Source organism: Aptenodytes patagonicus, chromosome 5, assembly GCF_965638725.1.
Source record: "Aptenodytes patagonicus chromosome 5, bAptPat1.pri.cur, whole genome shotgun sequence".
NCBI lineage: Eukaryota > Metazoa > Chordata > Aves > Sphenisciformes > Spheniscidae > Aptenodytes > Aptenodytes patagonicus.
In genome coordinates this window covers 73738253-73756960 of record NC_134953.1, presented here as the reverse complement: position 1 = coordinate 73756960, position 18708 = coordinate 73738253, and the positions used below count along the sequence as shown (strand labels likewise).

The 18708-nt window shown below is 38.8% G+C and overlaps 1 protein-coding gene across 5 annotated transcripts in view; it reads left to right on the top strand.

The window, feature by feature from the left end:
• The window catches only part of COL24A1 (collagen type XXIV alpha 1 chain), a 153525-nt gene that overhangs the window by 93853 nt on the left and 40964 nt on the right, over positions 1–18708 (top strand). For all 5 annotated transcript variants that reach the window (XM_076340542.1, XM_076340541.1, XM_076340543.1 and 2 more), the window contains 8 exons: positions 3562–3615; positions 5510–5563; positions 6540–6593; positions 7356–7409; positions 15796–15849; positions 16148–16192; positions 16309–16353; positions 17629–17682. In XM_076340542.1, coding sequence (XP_076196657.1) covers positions 3562–3615; positions 5510–5563; positions 6540–6593; positions 7356–7409; positions 15796–15849; positions 16148–16192; positions 16309–16353; positions 17629–17682 — 414 coding nt within the window. The remainder of the gene's footprint in view (positions 1–3561; positions 3616–5509; positions 5564–6539; positions 6594–7355; positions 7410–15795; positions 15850–16147; positions 16193–16308; positions 16354–17628; positions 17683–18708) is intronic.

Below are 18708 nucleotides of genomic sequence, written 5' to 3'. Positions count from 1 at the left end.
ATCTTCAAGGATCCTCAAGTAAATTTTGATCTGTTAAAATCAAACCTAAATGTTAGCTCATTTTGGTTTTTTGAGTACTGTGCCAAAATGTATAAAGTCCTTCACGAAGTGTGAAGCTGATGGGGTCTTAAAGAAATGTTTAAGTGGGAATCGTAATGAGCAGGCAGAGGTGATGATACTGCTGCATGCTGGATCTGGAGTGAAGTAATTCAGCACAGATTCAGGAAAATTTTAATGAAAATTAATTGGAAATAAAAAAGTTCATAGAAAAATGTTAACGTGGCAAGGTAATATTTTAAAATTACTTGTGTCATCTCATTAAATGATACTGAATAAAAATGTTTGAAAATACTGAATTCTAAATAATATTGGATTGGAAAAATTTCAGTTAACACAGAACGTGTTAGCGTACAACCTGAGAGGTAACTGCTTCCACAGCAATGTTTGGAAGCAGCTGAATATTCATTTCTCACTACCCAGCTTTTCAATGGATCACTCCATACTTGGGTTTGCATTAAGTATACAATATGTTTTCAATTATTCAACTACAGACCAGTTTCTAACACAGAGCATGTGCCTGGCAAGATGTTTTTGTCTTTCTCAGGCATGTGTTAGTTGTGAGATCTGGTCTCTGATTAATTTTCCACAAAAATGCTGCTGTCAAGAAGGTTTCTAAAATGCTGTTATTGTCACTGGAGAGTTTTACACAAATCCTTCTAAATGGAAGTTTATGACTATTTTTTTATTAAGGTTTAAAACCATGATTATTTTTTTTTTAAACATTTCAGGGTTTTTTGCTTTACTTTTCTGTTGCCTAATACATTCAATTTGATTTTTGGAATCCGCCACTGCTCCCCAAAGGATTGAAGGGATGCTGGAAGACACTTGACTCAACAAACCTGCTTTGGACTGTATTCATCCTCTTACGTAAGGAGAGAGAGTTGAAACCTCAATCCAGTCCTAGTGGCAGATCTCTACAATAAACCAATCCAAATTTGGGATTTAAGGAGCCATGCCATCTTTAAGAAAGACCATAGGGAAAACAGCACTTTATGGCTAATGTATTGATGGAACAAGATGTTTTGCTCTCTGATTGCGCTATCTTTTCACTGTATGCTACTAATTGTTTTAAGGACCAAAATTATATTCTTAAGCTTTTTTTTCCTCTCTTGCCTCTGCAAGTACCTGCCCTAGCTTTATCTCAGTCTCAGGCACTTGCCTCTGTTTTGGATGGAGTTGTGGAAGAGGATTTAGTTAATCTGTCATGAACTTCTTTCTCCCTCATTCCTCTTGAAGTCCCTGTTGCCTTTCCCATTGCACTGGCTTCAGTTCTTCTTGTCATCTTGACTATTGTTTTGCTTTCCATACATATCCACTTCCACTCATGCAGAGGGTTTTTTTCCATCTTTTATATCAATAAAAATCCACTTTCTTCTTTTAGCATTTTTACTGTAAATCATCTTTACTTAACTGCTTTCTTCTGAGGAACAGCCAGTGTCTAGGAAACTTGCTACTTAATAGTCAACTTTTGTCCTCGCTCTGGAAGGTGTTGTAGGCTAGACCTAATGTGCTGGGTAATACAACAGCACATTCACGATCCCTGCTTCCTAGTCATTCCTTCTCTTTCAGACCAGAGCAACTTAGTCAGAAAGACAATACTTGTGAATTGAAAAGGGGACTTGATCAGGGGCTGTATAGTAAATGCTTCACTGCTGGTGCAAGGCACAGCTACCCATCTTTCTAATCAGCATCTTCAGTCTGTAAATAGTGTGGCATTGGCTGGGAGATCAGGAGTGTCTCTGTGGAAGGAGAATAGGTCTGAGTTACATCTTGGCTCTGATTACATCTTCTGTCCTTTCTGGTATAAGAGAATCAAAGCAATTAGTCTTTAGCCTTTTGAAACCATACCTCCACACCCCTTATCTTGATGAGCAAGAGTACAGGGTAATTCTTTCTCTCACAGATTTCTGCCTGGTGCTGAGGCCCACTGTTGGCCATGACTGGTAGCAGGGGTAGCTCTCATTCTCAGAGTTTGTCACGAAAGCCCTGCATTCCTGCCAGTGACGTCTGGGCATCACCTCGGTGCCAGTATCACCAGGACGAATCTTTGGCTGCTGCCAAGAGATGTCTCAGTTCTGACATATAGTACTCAAGTTCTCACACATAATAATCAGTCCAGCAGCCAGAGATGCCCGTTTATCTCTTTAGCCCCTTCCAGAAAGTAGTTTGTGCCAGTGTTGTCAGCCTCAAAGGCAACTGTATCAATGGCTTATTGCAATATATTTAAACTATGAGATTTCTAGAGGAGCTAGCAGTCCAAGAAAATAAGAAGCCATCATAAAGCCTTAGTTACTTTGCATCTGTTATGTTAAAGTGCTTGAGGCTGAACTCTGTTGAAAATATACAGGTAAAAGCTAAAAAAAAAAAAGTTTTGGTTTTGTTTTTTTTTTTTCAAAGGCAGAGATCTCAGACTGGAAAGTTGTCTTTCTGCTGTGGCATTATTTCTATGGAATAAACTACTACTAGGCTCTTGAAAGGAATATGAGCTGTCTAGTGAGCTCAGAAGTAATGCTTTTTTAAGAAAAAATCTCACTTAAGTGCCAGTATAGTGCTACTTAAGCTAGTACATTCCTACACGTGTAGAGATAGTAATGCCAATGTGTGAATTGCCGTTTTATTTGCACTTTTTAACGTGCAAATAATTTTTGCTTTTTGAAGTGTTACAGACATGGTACAGTTGTGTATTATGTCACTAGAAGCTTCCACATTTCTGCCATCTTTCATGAGCAGTCATGCGATGTACTCTGGGCACCTAATGCTTTTTCTTCAAGCTCACTGTTTCATACTTTTCTCAACTGGGGCCTTGCGCTATAATTTTTTTTTATTTTCATTTGATAATAAAGGGGGTATTGCAAGCACTTGGGAATAAGCTTTTTAAAAGTACTTCCACTCATGTTTCCTATTCCATATGGTGGTACTTGTTCTATCCAGTGGAAATTTGTGAGAGAGCCTCAGGAGAGAGTCATTTCATTTTTAAAAGGACTGAAAGGCTCTGATACCCTGACTTCAAAGGCATTTGGGGCTATAACACTTAAAGAGAAAATTCTGACAACACCTGATCCAATATCATTTTGTTTTGACTGGCTTTTACTTTGCTCCACTGAATTTATTCCCCTTGAAATTTGTGGTCAGACTGAAGCGCTAGCAGAGCAATTACCACCTTTAATTGTGTGTTTGTAAAACTTCTAGCACTGCAAGACTGAGCTCAGTGGCAGACCTTAGGTGGTAGCACAGTATGATGATTAAATTAATGTAATTTATTTTCGAGCAGTAGCCATTTACTGTTGATATGTCTAGATGCAGTGATCCTCCTGCATGGATTGTAAGCCAGGTTAGCTTGTGCAGGTCGTCACTTCCCCACAGGAGCACTTACACAAATAGACCAGTGGTTATCTGGGATGAAGAAATGTGCCGTGCTCTGCTGCCAGGTTGCTGGGGAGCTGCCAACCATGGACTAGTATGGACATTGTACTAATAAAAGACTGTTTACTTTTTGTACAGGGATCAGCTGGCTTACCTGGAGAAACTGGGCCATCTGGAAGCCTTGGCGAAAAGGTATAATAACGTATCTGACTACTCAGCAGCAAAAATCGGCTTCGAAAACTATTGGGGTGATAAAATATTGGTGAGAGATTGTTTACTGACCACTGACAAACCTAATATTCGTGTAGCTATTTCAGAGCACAGGGATGCAATAAATGGTAACCCAAATGCTGTTATTTGAGGTATGCATCTGGTATGCTTGATTTTACTTGGCAATCAATTTAGAGCTTGATAGATTTGCTATCTTGTTCATATTATGGCACTTACTTTACTATCCACTGCTATTGATTCATAGAAACTGGCATAAATTATACTTGTTTTATACAGTAGTCACTGGTTTTGCACTGCTACGTAATGAAGACAAAAGTAGAAAGAGAAAATTTGTCTGTGTGCATTAACTGAGTAAAGAAGACAATATTGTTAGTTTTGTCTGCTGTGCAGTAACAGTTGTATTTATGAAAGCAAAGTTTGGCAGATTTAATGTGACTAGAACAGTATAAATAGCTTAAGCATATTTGACATGGTTTTATTTAGGTGAAGTATTTGAAAAACAGGAAACTATTACTGGACTGCATGTCAGCTTCAATTATAATAAAAACGTAGTTGTTTGTCAGAATGATCCAGCACCGTTTGTATTTCTTCCCTGCAAGGCTGAATTATTTCACCTAGACTGGTGGCTGCTATTTAGATATTTTATTGAGAAAGTCTTAATAATGTATTAGAACTTCCATGAAAATCTGATTATAATTTATATAATCTAGGAAAGGAAGTACATCAGTGGAAAGCACTGCTTGTTAAAACTAAAATTTAGACAAGTCTCATATGGTTTTAATCTTAGAATATCGTCTCAGAATTCAGTGTCAAAGGATTCTTGTTCTTTATAATTACACTTGGCCCAACAAAGATTACCTTGGGATACTGCTGCTAGTTTAGCTAGGAGGGAAGAGGCTGTAAAAGACTATCAGCAAATGGAAGCAAGCTTCTTCATGGTGCAATAACTGTTGTCATTGCTATGCTGTTTCTGTAGAATTTATTACCTTCCTCTTTTATGGATTAAACAGTACAATGTAAACATGATATGTGGATTTAAAGGACAAACATATTTCTAGCATAATTATTTTAGAGAAATGTGTCTTTAACAGTATGCAACATAAAATATAGCATTATCACTATGTCATGTGTACTATCTGCAATAAAAGCGTAATAATTGTATGGGGAAAACCTACAGCCAAGCCTGACGTTTGGGCTGGATGTTATATGAATAAAAGGTGAGAACGTATGTAAGACAAGAAAGAGACCCTTCCTACTTCCCCTACTCCAATTGCTTCTGCAACTGCTGAAGGGCTGGTCTTGCTTTTAGATCCGTGCTTTCCTAGCACATACTGAAGAAATGAGGGAGAGGGGAACAATATTTTCTTTTTTTGCTTGCTTGTTGTGGTGAATTTTATGGATTAAAGAAGAACATAACTATAAATGTGATGCACCCAACAGAGAGTAAAGGGATCTGCTAGCTGCAGTTCACAAAGACTGATGTGCCAATTCTCTTCTTTAGTCTTCTAGGAAAAGAGAAGACAGAGAAATTCAGTTCTATCATCTTTTCAAAATATGAGTGTGCTTGTAGGAGGAAGGAGTGCAGAAATTCAACAAAAGTGAAAAAAGGCCTCTGCACTGTTTCTGAAGGACAGTCCCTGAACCAATGGTGTTATGCACTGCAAAAAGTTGTTCCCTTTAGCAACCAAGTCTCTTGTAGACTATGGGATACAACCCTCATGAAAGACCTCTTGGATTGCTGTGGTATGGTTATTGCAGGTTAGCCTCGTTGGCCAGATATGCCTGCCTCAATGGACATGGAATGAGTCAGGGAAAGAGCGCTCACTGTTATTTTCTTTTTAATTTTTCGTTAAAGGGAGAGCGAGGCAGTCCAGGACCAGTAGGTCCTCCTGGAGAGAAAGGTGTCATGGTAAGTCACAAATAACGTAGAATCCATAATTATGTTACTTACAAAGGCAAGTAATTTACTTTCCAAAACAGTAATAAATTGTCACTTGTCTGATGTGCAAGCATAATGGAAGTGTGTGGAAGTGACATTGCAAAGTGATCTGCTGAATGAAGCAGCGGAGCAACTGCATTTTTGAAAAATGGCTCTAAGCAGACTTACATAAAAAATTAAACACAATGAATTGAAAGGAGAGATAAATAAAGGAGAGAAAGTAAATGAACGATCTCCTGTGTAGAGTGGCTTAACACAGGTTATTCTAACAGACAGACTGGTAACCAGCATCATCTCTAATTCTATTGCACAGCAGTACCCAGACAGCCCCTGGGTGCCACTCTGGTGGGAGGACTGGCTTCCTGACAACACCACTTGTCCTAAATCAGGATGCAACATTTCATGCAGCATTAGACAGTCTAGAGGCCACTGTCATGTTAAGTAGGTTGTTGGGGCACAGAAGTAAAAAGCTATACACACGTGTCCATTGTCACATTCACGTTGAAGTTCTCGAGAAGAAGTGGTTAGGGTTTGGTTGTGTGTTTGCTAGTGAGCGCTGTGATGGCTCCAGAATGTGTAGAGAACGCGTTTTGTCTTGGCCAGTCCTGCCCACACCAGGATGTGTCCACTTTCTGTTCCCATTGTCACAGCCTTGAGGGTGGGGATTTTGAAATTCATTTAGAACTCAGTAGCTTTTGTTTCACTAAATCCCTGTCAGCTAGTGCCTGTGTGTGGGAAAACTTCTTAGGTTGCTTTAATGATTATTGTGATATATCCAAACAACTCTCTGTTTTCTAAACAAAATTTAGGGAATAAATGTTGCAAGATTAAACATTTTATTAACTTACCTCCAATTTTTCAGGTAAGTAACTGGATGTATTGTTGTTATTATAATAACAATTTTGATAAAACTGTTCTGTATTTTCTGTATCTGTTTCAATTCTAGGGCTACCCAGGACCTCCAGGAGGCCCTGGACCTGTCGGGCCAGAAGGATTACCTGTAGGTATAGAGTGGTGCTTTGGTTTGACATAAAATGTACCATTTTCAAATTGTCTTTTTGCTCTGCTGAAGCTAAGAATGGTTTCTAATTTGTTACTGCAGTCTATAAAACTGTAATGGCAATTTACCCATCCAGACACAAAGTCTGTCCACCTGCTCTTTACCAGGATGATCCATGAGAGCCAGGAAAACTTATTTATATCATTTACTCTTCCATTTAAAAATCACTCTGTTGAGACAAGTAGGGGAATAGAATTTTTTAAGGATGGTTTATAATTGCGCAACAATTTTATTTTTAATTCAGTGATGCCTAATACAATTTAAATATATTCATTATGTGTTTAGTTTCATTGTTAATCAAAAATAAATTATATTCTAATTTGCTGTGTATAATTGTGTTATAATTTGGCTACTATAGGTCTTCAGTACAGACAAAAACTGAATCTTTTATCACAAATTATTTGGTTTTTTTAACATAGCGTTGCTGAAATACAAACGTCCTTTAGCAATTTTGGGATGTTTGACAGAAGTAATTTATCCAACGGCCACTTCATGATTTCTTACTCAGAATAAAGTTACATAGAATGTCTTATTTAGATTTTTCTAGATAAATTGCACTAACACAATTAATTGAGTTTGAACCATGAATGAAAGTGATTGATTTGTATTGGTTGCATTGACTATGGCTCAATGTGCAGGAGCCTTGTAATTTTCAGAAATCTGTGTACAGAAGACAATGAATAATGTTTATTTGACATGTAGGGACCTTCAGGGACAAGAGGACCACCAGGGCCACAGGGACCTAAGGGAAGAAGAGTAAGTAATAGTGCTGTTTCATGTTACTTAGAGCAGAGAGTAGTGTGTTGCCGATATGAATCTGATGTGAAACGCATGTACAGTTGCTTCCTTTGAACTCTGTCCTCCGGACTCAAGCCATTTGTACTGAAATCAGACAGATGATACTTGTATTTCCATGTAGGAAACGATATGAATCTTCATTTCTCCTCACATTACAGTTAAATGGGGTTTTGCCATTGATTTCAGCTGAGTAGGACCAGAACCAAAATGACCACTGGCCTTATTTTCTGTATACATAAATATGCAATGTTGGCATTTATAACTACCATTGGACTGTTTCAGTGTTTTAAGGTCTATTTTCTTTATCTGCATGTCATTTATGTCTTTGGATGATTTTGATCGTCTTTCCAAACATAGTTCTGAGAGAGAAAGAAGCAAAGTCAGAAGATAGCGTATGCTAGAATCTCAAACCTCTGATTAGATTGTCATTTCCATTTCATGCATTTTTATCAGGGAAATGGGAACCATTTTTTCACTGTATACAAAACACTAATTCAAAGCCCACATAAGCGACGAGGGAGTCTGTCCACGTGAATTTGTATGAGTATTTGACCACAATGCATAAAATCAGTATCAGTGAAGGTATTGCAGTTTGTTACCTGGGGATGGTTGGCTACATGGTTTTCATAAACACTTTCCTTCATAAACCCCACCAGTCACTTGCACTTCCTGTCTGGAGTTTTTTTGGTCATGTTTTTGCAGTCTGAGCTCAAGGTGCCTGCAGGAAGCGTTTCCAGTTGATAGTATAGATGGGTTTGGTCGCAGCATGAGCAAGTGTATTCTCACTGGATTTATGGAGCTTGTCGATAGTAGCAGTGAAGGTGCACCCTTCTAACATCAGCCTCACCTAGCAGTTTCACAGCATATCCAGACTTCCTATGAGACTTGTACAACTCGTACCAGTGGCTGGACCAGGTGTTGTTAGCATCGGGCAGTGCTTACCACTCATTCCTGATAAAGTCCCTGAATCCTTGTCAGTGAGATAATTTTGTTGGTTTCTTTCTGTCATAGGAAGCAGAAGCTTTTGTTGCTACAGCAAAATACAATTATAGCCTTCCTTTATCCTCCTTTGTTATTGCGATACGTATGTTTTCTAAGAAAACACATGGTAAAATTTTAAAAGTTGTAAGATCTGGAGGTTTCACTCCAGTTAAAGATAGATACTTCAGAAGGACACATTGTATTTTAAATAAGATTTTAGATTAGAAAATATTGTGATTGGCAAACTTAGTAATACAAAATTTATTAACTATATATTCTTCTACATTACTTTTTCATGATTGCTAAACTATTAAATAAGAGATTGGGTAAAAAGTTATATTTTCAGTATATTCCAAATAATGTATCTGAATATATTATATATTTGAATATTAATATAGTATATTTGAAGCCATATTTTGAATATTCATTATATTTGAAATATGCAGTATTTTGAAATATACAATATTTTGAATATTCTGTATATTCAAAATACACAATGTTTAGCAACTTCACAGTACACTACAGGATTATTCATAAGACAAACTTCACATGTTTCAAACGAGTCTTCCTTCTTTAGTATGGTTTCCTCCTCCTTCAGAAGAAATCTGTTTTAATTTACCTCTTTGTTCGTGGTGCAGTTTGTAGGAACAGTTTGTGAAATGTAGCATATGAAATGTGTAATTTCTGTTAAAAGTCTGCAATAGTGGTTCTGGGTTACCCTGTATCAAAGAGGTTTCTAGCTGGCAATGCCAAGTGGGTTGGGTTTTTTTGTTTGTTTGTTTAGTTTCAGACATAGAGTATAATTTATCACAGGCTTGAATTTCCTTAAATGGGTGAAGCAGATCTGAGCATGTATCTACATGCACTTAGAACTTCTTGTGCTTATCTGAAGTACCTATCAGTAGATTTGTCTGAGTCTGGGTTTCAGGATTAAGGAAGTTATCTCAGCAGCTCATGGAAAACGGCATAACCACCATCATCAGAGAGAATCTGTATGGTCTTCTGAAAATAGTCTTCATTTTTCCCTTACAATAGATGTGTTTTTTAAAAGCCTACTTGAAAGGATATATTAGTAAAAATTTCTTTCTGGGGAATTAATTTGCTAATTTAATCATAGATGTTTAAATTTAATAATGGACATTTTAATTTAATAATGAATTATCTGTAAAAAAAAAAAACACAAAATCATATACACTAAGAAATATTCAGTATTACTTGGATAATTTTACATGCAGAAATAGCAAATGCTTCCTACATCTCGTAGGTCACCTGCTTATTTTCTGAACTGAGTGTGTCACACACACGTAATCTATCAGTGCCCAGACCAAATGAGTTTATTGAGGCCTGTTTGTCAGGCAAAGCTGAAATGCAGATATATTTGTTTATACAACGTATCTAACAAAATTCAAAGATTAATTAGCTGCAGAGGGCGTGAATCCAGCCCCCACTGATAAGCCCGGTGAACTACCAAGAATTGGTGTAAGCAGGAGTGTCCAACCCCAGGCATCGGCTAGCAGAGAAGTAGCTCCTGAAGTGTTCAGAAGGTGCTTATACAAATGTGTTCAGTGGAGAGAGGCTCTAGGGGCTCCTGGGAGCCCTATGTTAATGACTAAGGCAGCCTTCTGACAGGAGTGTGAATCTCTGCTTTGGTGTAGAGGAGCGGAGGGAAAACCAGCCTTTTTAGTTCACAGGCAGATTTGAAAATGTAAATCAAAACAGAAATGCAAAGCAATTGTGAGGCTGAAAAGAAGCAGCAGCTTGGCACCACTTTTTCTTCAGTGGCCTGATTCAGTGAAACAAATGGGTGCCTTACCTCTCTGTGATTTCAGTAGGAGCATGTCTGAAAGTGAAATACATGCCGAAGCGTTATGCTGAATTGGGACACACAAGCCAGTGGCATCAGATGAGGAGTACACATATGCACTCATTTTCACTGTAAAATGCTGATGTTTGAGCTTCATCTAGAAAAGGAAATCCCTTGGGCCCTATCAGTCCACCGGAGTTTCAGTTTGACGGGTGGCCTAGAGGATGCAGTGAGTTAGAAGGCCAGCTCAAAAGTAATTTAGTCTAAATAGTCATCTCTGAGATTGGTACTGAACTGCTGCAGGTTGTACATTTTAATTCCTCTGGACATAGCATTCCCCTCTAATCTCCTCCTCTGATCCTTCCCTCCTGGCAAGACCATCTGCAAGCGTCACCAGAGCTGGAGTGAGAATCAAGCTACTGATATGAACATGAGTCCTCCCCAGCAGGCTCTCCTCCCTCCCAGCAGCATCTGCTACCTGGTGATTGTTTTTATGGGGGAAAGACTTATTTTAATTTAGATTCTATTTTGAAGGTAGAAGATTGTTTTTATTTAAGGAGTGTCACATCTTCTGCCAACTGAGACAGGAATCTTTGAGGGAGTCTGGCTCTATGATTTTGGCAGCACATCACGGAGTACGTTGCTTATAATTAAAGATCACTCAAATCCCAAACATCCCAAGCTCTGTGGAAGTCCCAGTTTGGAGCTGTGGTTTATGCCTTTGCCTCCATCCAGCATGACTGAGAATGCTTCATGGAAGGGGGTCTCAGAGCAGACCCAGGTCTTCAGGCTCTGCAAACAAACTCCCACTGAAGACCCTGAAAATTTTGTCTGCTCTCAAGATCAAAATATCAGACCCAAAGTGGAATCTCACATAAGGAAAGTATCTGTGGGCCTCTGAAACCTGGGGTTTGTCATCACTAGATTCAGAAAGAGAAGTGTCAGAACCCCGAGCTCTGTGTGGCAGGCCTCAGAAAAATGCATACCACAGTCACATACAGAAGTTAAATAGAAGCATATGGAAATTCCCCTTTGTTGTGTACTGAAATGAACGTATCCCGTCTTCACAGCTGGAATCTGCAGGAAGTCTTGGGAGCGCTGACCCTCTACTTCTGCACTGTCACAAAGTGGAATTCCTTCATCTCATAAATTCTGGACCTTTCAGCAACTGGTTCACATCCAAGATTACCCAGCAGCCTACTTCTGCCTGAGAGTATCCAGCTGCTCAGTCTCCAGTCCATCCGGGAGTTCTGGCTGGCTGAAGGCAGACTATCTAGGAGTCTATGGAGTATCTCGCTGTCAGGAGATTTGGGGGATATGCCATTGAGCATAGTGCTAGCACAGAGCTTCCTCAGCTCATGCTCGAGACTTGATGCACTTCAGCTGGAATCATGTGGAAGGTTGGGTCCTTGTGTGGCCCACTTTTTTTTTTTTTTAGTGTTAATGTCATGAAAACACAGAGGGAGAACACTGCTTTGTAGATACTTCAATGGCAGAACGACACTCTGGGGGGGTGGGAATATCTGTATCTAAGAGAAGGAATTTCTCTCCATGACCAGAAGGAAAAAATACATTTGTCTGGAAGACATGCTGGTAGCAGTGTAGGTAGCCATGAAGCCATTGTTGCATGTTTTTTTGTTGTTCTTGTTTGCTGGTGTATGGAGAAGAAAGCCACAATGTCAGAGACTGGTGCTGCTTTTAGTTCATACCGTAATGTCTGCCTAATACGACTGTAGCTTTTAATTTGAGGGGAAGAGGTCCTGTATCGTTAGATTAATTTCATGAGTTGAGACCTAAGCAAAATTCTCAATAGCTGCTAAGATTCTTAGCAGTTAGTATTCTTTAGGCTGATGTTTGGTGTTTTAAAGCTTAGAAGAGATAATTTTTCTGCGCTTACTTTCCTGGAATGCAGTTCATGAAATTCAATTTTGAAAACGCAGATAAATGACATAGTGAAGTGCCGTAAATTTGGGGTCAGGCAACAGCAGCTTATGTTTGTAGCAGCCAGCAGGGTTATCTCTGCTTCAGTTGTGTCTGTACTGGCATGAAGAACCTCAGTTAGCTAAGGACATCAGCGCTCAGTTCTAATGAGTAATATCTTTCATACTCCTCACAGCAGGGAATATGGAACCTGGAAAAAATGTGTGCACTTCAGGGTTACGTGAAACAAGTCGCCAGTGTGCTTTGCGATACATCAATAGCTGAGTGTGTTTATCTGTCTTAAATTGTTCAAAGGAAGTGAGACTAAAATTGATGTAATTTTCTAGTATTCTTCCATGTCAACCACCAAAAGAGAGAAGTAGCTACATAGTGTTCATATTATTTTCACTCTCATATTAAGGAGGCAGGATGAGAAATAACAAAAAGAGTTAATTGGTGCTTCTTGCCTTCTTAGATGGACTCTTTCTCAGCTTATTATTCTAAAATTTTCAATGTAATATGTTCCATTTTAGAAACAAAGCTGAACCCATGCCAAAGAAAAAAGTAGTAGCAATCGTTTGGCAGCCTTACTCCTCAGCTCTGTTGCAACCTGAATTAAATAACAGCAGGCAAATCATGTGTATCTCTCATTCCGTACTAGCTATAGTAGGAAATGATGCAGATGCAATTAATCTGTGCCAATAATGAATCACCATGCTATTTATAGGAATGTTAAGGTGTGCTTTTGTTAGAATATTAAATTGCCTTTCCCTTGGATTCCTGCACTCTGTTCTGTGGCTGGCTAAAGGCGGGCATGGCCCAGAGCCAGAAGTTGAGCATCATGTTGGTTTCTGTTACTTTTGTTTTCAATTCAAAATTATATAGTAGAAGGTTGGTGTTTTGATTGGTAGGCCTTTTCACTTGATTATTAGTGATCAAATCAGTTGTCACTCTCTTCCTAGTGATTGGGCTGTTGATACAAACTTCACCGAAGTGTGAAGTCACACACATCTGTGTAACTAGCAGAAATGTTTTGGTGTGTTATGCACATAACACAGACTGAGAATCCTTTGCAGTTTCCTCACAGGACTGTTTCTCAAACTATGGGCTATGACCCCCTTTATGATTAAAAGGAATTCACAAGTGTTCAAAGAATTTATCTGTTAATATTATTAATGATAGAAGATAAAACCTAGAAAGAAATTTCTGTATTACACAAATCTGTACAATCAAAACATGTCCTTTTTCCTCCGTGAATATTTCCTCTTGAGATTCTATCCCCTGATCAGCCCCGTGGAGGATGCACAAAGACAAATGACAGGTCACGTATCTAAAAAGTCTGAGAAACACTAAAACTGTCCTGCAATTGCTCAGCTTAACACTCTCAATTTCCCGCTCCTTATGTTGCCCGAGGGGATTCCTCTGCAGCTCTTCCGTGACTTTCTCTCCCCTTCTACCCACCCTCCTTAATGACCTGTCCCCTCTCCATCTCAAGGTTTCCGTCTCTCTCTTCTCCTCCTGTTCTTCGAGGCATTTCACCTGAAAGGATCAGATCACGGGACTCTAAACCTGCTTAGTCTGCCTTGAATTTTCATCACAACCCATTTTGTGTACATTATAGATAGCAGTTACAGAAAAAGTGCAGAGCAGTAACCTGACATTAATTTGATCAAGATGTTTAGCTTTCTTTTAAATTATGCTATATAATAATGCAATAATTGGGCTTACACAGTTACATAATCTTATCGTGAGGCCCAGTCTTCTTGTTCTTACAAAGGCCTCCATCACCCTTGAAAACACCATTAGTGTTTTGGTTCTGATCTCTGAGTGCATTGAAGTCACCAAAAGTTTTTTCCACAGAATTCAGTAGCCTTTCGTTCGGGCTTTCTCATTGAGAGCCATGCAGCAACCCGGAGTGTCGTCTTCTGTAGCCTCTTTTCTCCTCTAGCTTAAAAAAATGCCTGTAAATACTCAGTCCTGGCTTAGACCAAAAGAAGAAAGGTGGCCAGCTAACTCAAGGATTGCCTCACAAAAGCTGTGTCCCGAACTACGGAGGTATCATAAGTATTCAGACAGCTTTCCCTGCCTGTTCATTTTCCTTTTCCTATGGTTTCTGTGTTCCCTCATGCTGGCCAGAAGCAGCAGTGCTGAAATGCTGACGGATAAGCTTCTCGTGGGATATTTCTGGCTCTGCCAAGGGTTGTAATTATACATCAGCTCACAGGAAAGGCCTTTTCTTGAGAGATTTCCATTTCAGGAGGAAAGCCTAAATGATTCTGGATACACGCTGTTCCTGAGTTACCAGTCAGACATTTCTTTCGCTGTAGCTCCAGAGAAGAGGGTCGGTGCTTACCATCTGTTCTGACAGAGGTTTTGATGTGCATCAGTAAATCCAAGTCAGAGAGAACAGAATTCTGCTATGTTTTGTCTCAAAAGATTCAAGAGGTACATGGAAGTCACAGACATTTTTGAGGGGAGAGTAATCTAAATAAAATCAGATGTGCTTCCAACAAAGTAATTTTACAAGCCCCTATTATTACCTATTAGAACAGTATTACAACTCTCTGGAAATCAGTCATGATTGCATGCCCTGCACTAAAAACCGTGACCCTACATGTAAGGTTCTCTGCAACTCAGAAATGCACTCTGAAAATGCAGATCGTTTTCATCTAGGCACTGCCATAGCAGTGTACTAGTTCCCTCTGATGCCAGCCCAGCCCAGATGCCACCAGGAAAGCTGTTGTGTCTCATCCTCCCACTGCATACTGCTGTAAAGAGCCTGGCTCTGTCTTGATACTTATCTAGCTCTTGCTTTAAAGTGGCCATTGGTTTTAGGTTGTTATTAACTCGTTTTAATTTTATTTTCCATACCCAAACAGTCATGGTGTTTAAAATTATGGAAATAACCTCCTAAGTCAGCATGGATACAATATTCTTTTCCATTTTGCTCATGATCTGTTTTAAGGATTTTTCATTTGCTTGTAAACTAATGGATTTAGATTTCTAATCTTAAATAATCATTTCTGAATGTTTTGGCAATAAATATTTGCTATATTGTAATACAGTAATATAACTCATTATCTTCGTTCATCTATTGGTTATAAAAAGTCAATTTACAAGAGACATTTTAGTGTAACAATATAGCAGTTCACTATGCAAGATGATAAATTGCTTTTAATCTTGCCTCAAACTGGTTTACTAATGGAAGAACTTTATCTGCCTGTTTTAGTCTTACTAGCAAGCTGGATTTTTGCATATACAACTTATAATATGCACAAAAGCAAGCACTCCATATAACCAGTGTTGATCTAAATTCTTCTAAATATGTGTCTGTTGCATTCATACAAAGTGGATGAGAAAGAGAGCAGAAAATAGCAGCCTGCAAGCTGGCTCCAACAGAGACCCTGAACATTTTCTTTACATATTTTCCAAAAAATCTTTCTTCTTAAATTCATGTTTCAGCAAACCAGAAACATATTTTATTCTTTGAAGCTTTATTTCACACTTAACATAAAATGAAAATTGTTTTTCGTGCTAACAAAACATGTTTCCCCTCTCCTAAAGCTTATGTTGCATCTCCCTGATGATAACCAAAAATAATGCATAATTAATATTCCAAATCACTTGTTCAATATTCAGGGGCCAAGAGGTCTAGACGGTCCTCTAGGAGAATCAGGAACACAAGGCATTAAGGTGAGTGCTTGCATTGCTCAGTACTATACAAAACATTTAGATAGACCGTAACAGATAAGAAAAGCAAGCAAACAAACAAAAACAACCCAGCATGTCAGAAGCCATAAATTTCCATTTAGTCTAGGAGGAGATTTGCAAATTTCTGCCTTCTTCAGGTACTTCCTTATTATGGTATAAGCCCATCTAAGCCTGAATCTGCACTTCCTGCAGAGTTACCCAGCATTTAAATTGACAGCAATTGTATGCAGCTTATCTAGCAAATGCACATAGAATTCATACATTGTCGGTTATTTATCAGGGAGAAAGAGGAGATCCGGGAAAGAAAGGAGTTCCTGGACTCATTGTAAGTATCAGAGCCAATTTTTGTAGTAAGCCTTAACACAGTTACTGCTGATTTCTGAGCTGTGTTTGGAAATTATCTGAAGCCAGCATTGTCTTTCAATATTTCTCTTTGGCCAGGGTAAAGCTGGAAATCCAGGAGGAAGAGGAGATCAGGGTGCACTTGTGAGTATGAAATTCTCTAGTACTTCTACCAAAAAAACCCCACAAAATCTCATACTTTGTTTCACACTCGGATATGAGGGAATTTGTCTACTTTAGAGCAGCTGGAAAACTCTGACAGTACGGTTTGCGTTTATTCGTACAAAGAATCGGGGGCAGGAGTGAGAGTAAGTGTGACATGGTCTAGTCTGCTACAAGACCAGTGTTTTCAGGGATGATGGTCCACAGAATACAATATGATAGCAAAATGCAGCAGAAGAAATAGCGATTGTAGTTAGTAGGGGGGTCCTAGAAGTTGCTTTGGTTTTTTTAGTTCTATTGTAGTTTTAAGGGAGAAAGTCATTGTGACATAGAAAAATAATTCTCTGATAGATTTTAGAGTAGATGTGTACTATCAGTGTTGGGATAAATATAGAAAAATGTGTAAAATGTATGTCATGTATAGGAGAAAATTCTTCCTTTTAGGGCTTCTTTCAATGGAAATCTAACATGCTCTGTTTGAGGCTTTCTTTTACAAAGAAGGTTACCAGTCAGTCCAAATTGTATTGGATTTTCAATAAGGAAAGAAGCAGAAAAGCAGAAGTAAAGCAGTAACGCTGGTGATTTTGTGCTGAAATTGAGACTCAAAATGTTGGTTGTCACTGTACTTCTTTTGCCTCTTCTGCTGAGATTTAGGAGCTTGTTGCCTCTCACCTTTGACACGATGGGTTTTCATTTCCTCTTCATTCATGGGGACTTTTAGATTTATATACAGAAATGAATGAAGCAAAACCTCATTAGGTTGAAATGATGGGAATTAGTACATTTATTGCAAATTACAAGATACTGCTCCTTGTACAGCTACAGTTTCTAGAAGAGAGTATGAGACAAATATGCTATGAGCCAGGTTGAGCAGAAAGAAAAGTGGGCTGTGAACCTTACTGATCATCTCAAATATAGTTTGTAGGGCAGGACACTCATAACACTGTATTTAGGCCCAGTTTGCGTACCCAAGCAGCACACAAGTCTGAGGAGAATGGTGAGGAACTGGTAAATGGTGGGTCAGCCAAGATCCATCCCTGTGTGAAAGAAACTGAGGAAGGATTTATTCAGGGCTCCCTCACCTGCCACGGGAGCTAGCAATGTGGCAATGCACGTCCACCAAGAAAAGGCTGCACGTATTTCTTGGGTATTTCTGAGCAAGTTATTGAGTGAGCAGAAATAAGAGAGGAAGTGGCTTTTCACAGAATATGAAACAGCTTGTTTCCAATGATTTTTTATTTTATTTTAATCTTCTAGGGTTTGCTTGGGCCTCCCGGAACCACAGGAGACAGAGGACCAATGGGAGAGCCAGTAAGTTGATCCTTATGCCTGCTTAAAAATTTTTCCACATATTATACTGAATTCCCTGGTAACTCAAGCTCCGTTTTACCAAGATTCAGTGTTGCCAGCTGGAATTGTGGGGTAATTGTTCCAAAGCTGCAGGGCCAGAGTCTGCCTCCCTTGCTTAGTGTAACTTGTTCATAAGGAGACCTGTTAATCATGTTGGGAAGCACTGTAGTAAGGGGTGCGCAACGTAAGAGAGCATGACAGAATCTGGACTGCAATATTATGTGGCTTAACGCTGCATTGAGGTAGACATCTACATTATGGATTATGTAAATGTATGTGCCAATACAGATATTAGTGGTATTTTTTTCAGGCAAATTTTAGGATAGTTATTCAGGAACTCAAGGACCACATCTATTTGGCAGGTTAAATTTTCAACAAAAGAGAGACTGTTATAATAAACCTCAGACATCCCTCTGCTGGATGGATTCTTGTTCTGATGGTTATTGTTTCAAAGCCACGCTCACTTCTGTGTGGCTAATATTGTAACAGAAGATCATGCAGGATCTGCAGCAAATATATGCAAAGTGCTACAAGGTGTAGCCATGACAGGAATACTATCGCATCACCATCTCTGGGGGTAAATCAGATTATATAAATACAGTGAAAGAATGTGTGCTGTCCTAGGGGGACTTGGGAGAAGGCTGCCATTTTATAGTGCAGAAATCTAATAGAGTTGTCAAAAATTGTGTGTTTTCATTCCTTCTGAAAAGTTATTTTGCACATCAAATGACATAGTTAATTTAAATCTTGAAAGTGGACTGTTGATGTAAGCATTGTGTTTCTACTAATGATTATTATTTCTAATACTATTAAATATTATTTTTACTAATCAATAGGCTGACATGCTTACAGAAAGCCACTGCACATTTTTGGGGCCTAGACAAATACCAACAGCCAACAACAGGTTTTATTTTGGTAAATTTTCTTTTGGATATAATTGCCTACTTAACTTCAGCTGCCAACTTATAGGAGTGGCAAAATGTGTCA